Source organism: Eleginops maclovinus, chromosome 1, assembly GCF_036324505.1.
Source record: "Eleginops maclovinus isolate JMC-PN-2008 ecotype Puerto Natales chromosome 1, JC_Emac_rtc_rv5, whole genome shotgun sequence".
NCBI classification, from domain to species: Eukaryota; Metazoa; Chordata; class Actinopteri; order Perciformes; family Eleginopidae; genus Eleginops; species Eleginops maclovinus.
In genome coordinates this window covers 25,206,882-25,214,758 of record NC_086349.1, presented here as the reverse complement: position 1 = coordinate 25,214,758, position 7,877 = coordinate 25,206,882, and the positions used below count along the sequence as shown (strand labels likewise).

The 7,877-nt window shown below is 40.8% G+C and overlaps 1 protein-coding gene across 7 annotated transcripts in view; it reads right to left on the bottom strand.

The window, feature by feature from the left end:
- sulf2b (sulfatase 2b) overlaps window positions 1–7,877 on the bottom strand; it is a 71,929-nt gene that overhangs the window by 14,986 nt on the left and 49,066 nt on the right. For all 7 annotated transcript variants that reach the window (XM_063884870.1, XM_063884879.1, XM_063884873.1 and 4 more), the window contains 7 exons: window positions 6,729–6,956; window positions 5,832–5,952; window positions 5,617–5,735; window positions 5,208–5,359; window positions 4,577–4,746; window positions 920–1,070; window positions 453–552 (listed from right to left, as the gene is read on the bottom strand). In XM_063884870.1, the coding sequence (XP_063740940.1) occupies window positions 453–552; window positions 920–1,070; window positions 4,577–4,746; window positions 5,208–5,359; window positions 5,617–5,735; window positions 5,832–5,952; window positions 6,729–6,888 (973 nt within the window). In that variant the 5' untranslated portion in view covers window positions 6,889–6,956. The remainder of the gene's footprint in view (window positions 1–452; window positions 553–919; window positions 1,071–4,576; window positions 4,747–5,207; window positions 5,360–5,616; window positions 5,736–5,831; window positions 5,953–6,728; window positions 6,957–7,877) is intronic.

Below are 7,877 nucleotides of genomic sequence, written 5' to 3'. Positions count from 1 at the left end.
CATATTTGAACAGAAGGAGATAGTTTTAGAGCGCATTTCAGATCTTTTACAAACCTGTTGCTCATAAATCAAATCTCTTTTTCTGCTACCTCTATGTTTGGTATGTTTAGCATGAGGATATATGCACAGTCACCAAAAGAGATAGAGATACTACTTTACAGGATGACTTGAGTTGGATGATGTAACAGGTGACTAAAAAAACATTAAAGCTCCAGATGTGTACCTGCAAACATCTGGGGCTTTAATGTTCTCAAAAACTGGAGAGAATTACAATTTTCTTTCATTTCTTTTTGTGGATTAACGTGGAATTGTTACACATTTTCCCCACAAATGAACCAACAACCCTGGACAACTGTTTGGTATTTAATATTTAGGGTTGGGTTCTCAGAAAGTGACATCACAAAGGAGCGTTCAGAGTTTCTCTTCAGAGATTATTTCGTCCTTTTCTTTACCTTTGACGAGGCCAAACTGTCCGATGTGGTAGCCGTGATCAGAGGTGTAGATGATGTAGGTGTTCTCCAACTCTCCGGTCTCCACCAGCATGTTGTATAGCTAAGACACACACACACACACACACACACACACACACACACACACACACACACACACACACACACACACACACACACACACACACACACACACACACACACACACACACACACACACACACACACACACACACACACACACACACACACACACACACACACACACACACACACGACAGGAGTCACTTCATTTATATCGTTTAGTCTCTTTAAGAAAAAGAGCACAAGGTTTTCTTTACATTTAACTTTACTTACGGACCCGAGGAAGCAGGTAATAGCAGCAACATGTGCTTATTACCACAGTGTGTGTGTGTGTGTGTGTGTGTGTGTGTGTGTGTGTGTGTGTGTGTGTGTGTGTGTGTGTGTACCTTCTCTACGCTGTCGTCCACAGACAGCAGCGTCTGCAGCCGCTTCCTCTGCAGCATGTTGGTGAACTCCATGTGGATGGGCTTCATGGCGCCCGTGTAGCGCATGATCCAGTGCTTATCCTGGTTCGGAGCGTAGTTATAACTGGGAGTACTGGTGAGGAGGAGGAGGAGGAGGAGGAGGAGGAGAGAGGAGGTGTTAAAGGGAGGACACAATTCAGATTCCTCTTCCTTTCTGGATAATGCTATATCTAGAAACAACTCAAATCCTTTTTTGAAAAAATAAAATGTTCTCATTGGTTGCCAGGCAGGAAATAGGACGGTCTCATCAAGGGTCTAGGCGTGCACGGGTGTCAGAGCTGTAGAAAATATATGTGTTGGCTCTTAGTCCGTTTATAATCAGACCTGCTGATGTAGGTCACTTTTAGATCCAGAAAGTGACATAATGCCCAATGCGTGCTCAGCTGTTTTGAATAAAATTAAACTGGTTTAAGCTTTTGAACCGGACAGGAGTAAACAGAAACTCTACTGGGTGAACTCCAATGTTAGTAACTGCAGTGTGTATTAAGTGTGTGTGTGTGTTCATTATACTGGTGTGTGGAGGTAACAGGACACATCCAGCTGTGTGTGGAGTAATGGCAGCAGATGCTCCTGTTCATTAATTACACACACTCACACACACACACACACTCACACTGTGTTAGCAGAGGATGTTCTGACTCTGTGTTCTGTGTGGATAATGAATGAGTCCCATCAGACGACTCATTTGCTCTCCTCCTCTCTCCTCTGCAGCGATGTAATTACATTTGCACATTGGGACAGAAATAAACTTAAACAAGCGGCAAACCTCTGCATCTGCTTCCCTCACACACACACACACACACACACACACACACACACACACACACACACCTCTCATCAGCAGTTCAGGCCACAGTTTGTTGACGACACACAGCTCGAGGAGTAAAACCTCTAACAAGCTGCTGGTGGAGGAGTGCTTTTGTTGTCAAGTCCTGATTTTTTTAGTCCTAAACACATTTGAATATGCTCTTCACCAAATGTAACGCCATTGGAGACCCTCATGTTCAGAATAACGCAGTTTTTTTCACCTCAACATTTTATTTTTGTGTCATCTTTCCAACTGTGTTGCAACATTAGTTAATCAGATTCAGAATATGTGTATTTACCAGGGGGAACATGGATTTTGTAAAAGTAGCTCCATTTTAAAATGATATTAAATAATAATAAATATATAAATAATATACAAATGAATATATATAAAAACATAAGGTGAAAATGTGCAAAGTTCTCTACAAAATATAACAACAAATATAAATGTGTTTTTCTGGGTTAGGGTTAGGGTTGGTTTCTTTCCTGAAACTTGATTGGATGCTGTCGGTAAAAACAGTGCATTTGGTTTGTCGACTTACTGGGAAAATTAGCATTAATGTTTGAATAATTATGGAAATAAAGGGAGAATTCATTGATAGACCTTTGCCAGAAATGCAATCTAAATTTGCACAGTAATGAAGGTTTTAATGTGGTTTTATAATGTGTTTCTTTTCCCCATGTCTTGATGCGTTTAGTGATTTTTGTAAAACCCTTTGAAAAGCCTTGTTGTTGAAAGTGGCAGTATAAAAATACTGGCCTTAGGGGGACGGTTCTAAGTCATTTTAGGTCAAAAAGCTCCACTGAAGTCACGAGTGTTTTGTGTTAAAGTCGGGTTGAAAGTACAAACCTCTGATTCGTGGACGTCAGACGAGACATAAGGATGAATTTCACAACCTCCTGATCTTCCCGTCTGGTGCTATACTCAGTAAAACCTCAACATTTCCCCCCCAGCAGAGGGTACAAACCCCTAGAATAAATAGAAACGCGTAGCTTGTTTATTTTTGACGAGTCAGCCTCATGGCGTGCCTGCAGGCAGTTAAGAGTAGTTTCAATATTTCATTTGTTGGTAAATGTCTTGTTCTGCATCCTTATTTAATGCCTCTTATTCATTATGCAACGTGCTTTGATTCGCCTTTGTGTGCGTGTCGGGTTATAATTACCTTGCTAAGGCTTGTTTCTCTTCCAAACAGACTTATGTTACTATGTGAAAGGAGGTCATTAAAAATAATTATCCTAAGGCTTTTAAGGAGTGTAAACATCCACTATATTACAAAACCCAATCCACCTAAATGTGAAGTCTGAAATCCCCATTTGTGGTGAAAAGAAATGTGGAAAAAAAGGTTTCAACTTCATCTTTTACTTCTGCAGGGTCTTATTTTCTGTTGATTCAATGCTTTATTTCTTCGGGGAGAAACTCTTACCTCCAGATTAGTTCCTTACAGAATGATGTTCAGCTTTTATGTTCTTTCCTCCTAAAAATTGAACTTTAAACCGTCTGTTTTTGTCACAGAAATGTCCTTAAAGAGTTCCTATTATGCTTTGTTGGGGGTTTCCCTGTCCTGTAGTGTTTATAGAGGTTTTAGTGCATGTAAATGGTCTGCAAAGGCTCAAATTGTATCCCTCTGGAGTTTCTCTCTGATAGGCTTAGGGGCATCTCTGAGCGGTTGAACAATCACAACAGAGATCGTCCAGCTAACCAATCAGAGCAGACTGCGCTCTGGTTTCAGACAGAGGGTGAAAAGAGGTACTGCAGCACAGGCAGTATGAGAAACATAAAGAGCTTTCTGAACATTAAAGAGACACTACATACTGATATGAACCTGATAATGAGTAGAATATGTCTTCTTCTGAACATCAATCCTATTTATAAAGCTGGAACTGCATCATATAACATATCATGACTTGTTATAGCAATTCAATATCAAATATTTCAACACACAGCCTGCAAAGCTGGTTTATTTTCTGTTGTAAATATGTCACACAGAGACTATGTCCGCTATCTATCCTGTTTGAAGTTAGTTCAAATGTATAATAATAAGTATAAAAGTTGTGATTCTGTGCAAGGGTCATTTGTTTTCCAGGACAGTGTATTATAGTTTTCTCCTCCCAGAGGACAGGGATCCTATTCGTTCCTGCAGAGTTTTTGTGTTACTAGAAATCCAGCTGAGCTTCAAATGGGATTTAAATGTTCATATGACTGGAGTACGGCCGGCGATTCCTCCGGCAGCTGTTTGGCTTTACGAGGGAGGTAAAAGACTGTCTGGCACTGCTGTGATGCGTGTGTGTGTGTGTGTGTGTGTGTGTGTGTGTGTGTGTGTCTGTCTGTCTGTCTGTCTGTCTGCCTGCCTGTCTGTCTGCCTGCCTGTCTGTCTGTCTGTCTGTCTGTCTTTCAGCTCGTACTGTAAATACATGTAAATGTAGACTGACAGGTTTTCATTTAAATTCGGTTCAATTCAGAAAAATAATTAACTAAGACATAAAACCCATGCATTTGTAACACACACACACACACACACACACACACACACACACACACACACACACACACACTACATCACTCACACACAGATATGAGGGTGGATTGCTTTGTTTCAGCTGTGTTATATCAGGATTTATCCCTCAGAGCGGAGCGGAGCTGCCCCATTCTTCAGCTGGATTACAATGGCTTAGTCTCATGGTGTGTGTGTGTGTGTGTGTGTGTGTGTGTGTGTGTGTGTGTGTGTGTGTGTGTGTGTGTGTGTGTGTGTGTGAGTGTGTGTGTGGGCCTACATGTGCTGGGATGCGTTGGGAAAGGCGGTGCTGTACTGTGGCGCTGAGTCCTCGGGTCCGTGCGGCGCCGCGTGGCTCAGCACCATCATGACGGGCCGGTGAGGATACACTCTCTTCGAGGAGCGGAAGTACCGGATGGACTCGGCAGTGATCAGATCCGTCAGGTAGTCCTGGAAACACACAAAAGCTTTTTTTATAATTATTATTTTTGTTGTTTCCACCCTGGATAAGTAGGTTTAATAACACATGATTAATTACGAAATATTCACTTTTAAATTGACTACACTTCTTCCTTAGATTCGTCCCCAAATACATCATTTATTTCAAGGAACATTGCAGTAAACTGAAGAGATGAAGCCTTTTGATATCAACAACTAACATTTACAAGATAAGAACCTGGACTTTTATGGCTTGTATTTCGTTGTTTTTGTACTTTTAGTAATGCAACAAATAAATGCTGAAGTTACCTAAACCAAACAAGAGTCCGATTTCAAAATGTTATGATTTTTTCTTTAATATTGGTTTTGTAAAGTGAAGTTTTAATGAGATTTTAAGGACATTTCACCTACTTTTGTGCAATATTTTGTGTGTGTGTGTGTGTGTGTGTGTGTGTGTGCGTGTGTGTCCCTGCCTGTGGGTACTGGGCTCCATGTTTCTCTCGGACTCCGTTGCGGCTCAGTGTGTAGTTGTAGAAGCGGCTGTTCTTCACCAGGCCGAGCCACTCCCTCCACCCGGGGGGGACGTACGTGCCGTTGTACTCGTTCAGGTACTTCCCGAAGAAGGCTGGAGGGAGGGAGGAAGGGGACACACACACACACACACACACACATATACACACACACACACACACACACACACACACACACACACACACACACACACACAGTTACAGAAAAGTGTGTGGCTTTGTTTATAAGCTAAAGTGGGGTCCATGGTTGAGTCCCCACAAGTCCGGTAATACATGTTTGTATGTGTATTTGTTTTCATGTACATTTTGTGAGAGTGTGTGTGTGTGTGTGTGTTTGTGTGTGTGTGTGTACCTGTCCTGTATCCAGTGTTGTTGAGGTACACCCCGAAGGACCGCGGCTCATGCTGCCGTTGCCATGACGGCGAGGAACAGTTCTCGTTGTTGGTGTAAGTGTTGTGGTTGTGGACGTACCTGAGGGACACAGAGAGTGTGTTATATATACTTATATTTAGCTGGGTGAAATCAAACCAAATCTAATACTATATATGAAACATGATGAAGACTTACTTCCCAGTGAGCATGCTGGAGCGTGACGGACAGCACATGGGCGTGGTCACAAAGGCGTTGGAGAAGGAAGTCCCGCCCTCCTCCATGATGCGGCGAGTTTTATTCATCGCCTGCATCGAACCTGCAGAGAGACAAATGTACTGTTAGTAAATGATACACTCTGTACAACAATAACTGTATTTAGGGTGTTTTTTTACTACCAAAAACACAAACCAGAGGTGAAAGAGGTCATCAAATAATGCTATTGATAACACACTTATTCAATTCCAACTTCTGGGATATACAGAGTAAAGCTTTGTTTATCAGAAAGTCAATTTCTTTATATTTCTGGATCAATCATTATTGCTGCTTTGACTTGTAAACAGTACTTGTTATGTTATATATGGTTTACTTGGAGGCAGTTTGAACTATTCTGTAAATGAATCACTTGTTTTGTTGGTAAAATGTCTGATTGAAATTCTCAAAAACCTCCCAAGAAATGGCAGTGACATTTTCTTTGTAAAACTTGTCTGAACAATAACAAAGTATACATCTGTTTAGGTGGTCCTAGTGCCTCAATAAGCTCTGATTACGGTTTTCTTATAATATAGTAATGTCACATCCTCTACATACTACTGCAAAAACACATATATAGATTTATCTTTACTAAAGGATCAAAATTGTACTTAAAAAAAGACGAATTTGAGTCTCAGGCTTTTTACATCCTTAAAATAAGTACACAATGCTTAGCAAAAGGTCAGTGATGGTATAAATAAAGCTCATGTTAAATCCTGTGGTGTTGTTTTATGGTGGTTGATGAGTTTAAACACTAGTAGCCTCAGTTTTATTAGCAGTAAAGGCATTAGAAGTAGTAATATAATAGTGTGTGGTTATTAATTATATATGTGTTTCCCTCACCCAGCTCCTGGTCCTGGTCGTCGGTCAGGATGAGGATGATGTTCGGCCGGATGTTGCGGCGGTCTCTCTGGAGGCGGGGCTTCAGACGCTGGCCAGACGGGAAGTGGGCGTGGCCGAGCGCCACCGAGACGAACAGGAAGAGCAGGAGTCGGCCCGCCATGGCCCCTCAACCCCTGACCTCCAGACAAAATCAACCAATCAGCTGCTCACCCTGTGGAGGCTCAATGTCTGCAAAACAAACAAAAACACAAGAATGTTTAGCTGCCGTGGAAATCAAACCTGTGAGCTCAGTCGGGGTTTTTGAAGACAACACTCATCATGTACAGAAAGAGGGCAGCATTATTAACCTTTTAATGGCTCAACATGTTATATATTTCATGAGAATATGTATATTTCTTTTAGATTGTCTTGATGTGCGAGTTGAAATGCTGTCCTCCAGGCTATACTAATTATCATGAAAATACACATTTGGATCTTGCCCATTTTTCTCCCAAATGTGACCTTAGGGTGACTTCCTTGAGCTTAAATTCGACATCTAATTGGTCACCAAGGCGAATAAAGTTGGCAAAAGGTCTTTCTTTGCGCAAACCAATGACTGTGTGAACAACATGCACCAACTGCACACATGTGGACATCTAGATTTTAAAAAAGTCAGAGGGAGGAAGTCGGAATGAATCCTGGGTTATGTTTTGTTTGAAGAATTTGAAACTGGACCCCAAACTTCATGTCCTAATCCTTCATGATCTTCAGGGTCAGAGATTAGGAAAAGGTGGCGGTTTTGACTAAGTATTGAATATTTCTGACTTTAAATGAGGGTTGCTTTTTATATAAACATACTACAAGAAATATAAAATGGCTTCAAACATTTAGCCAGCTCTTGAAAGCTTTTACTTAATGCTTTTGCAATCAGACTGGTAACTTTAAATTGTAGAAATGTATTAGAGTGTACTATGTGTGAACTTTATATTCAATAAAATGATATATATATAAAAGGATCCCAATCTCAATGAGACTAAATGCGTTTAAATAAAGGAGTAAATACATAAAATATCAACATTTTTGCAGCTTATGGATTCATTCTCTGTCTCATTGTGTTCATAAGAATGGCTTTTCTTACAAATCTAATTTCTGTTGCAATTGAGTGTTGAT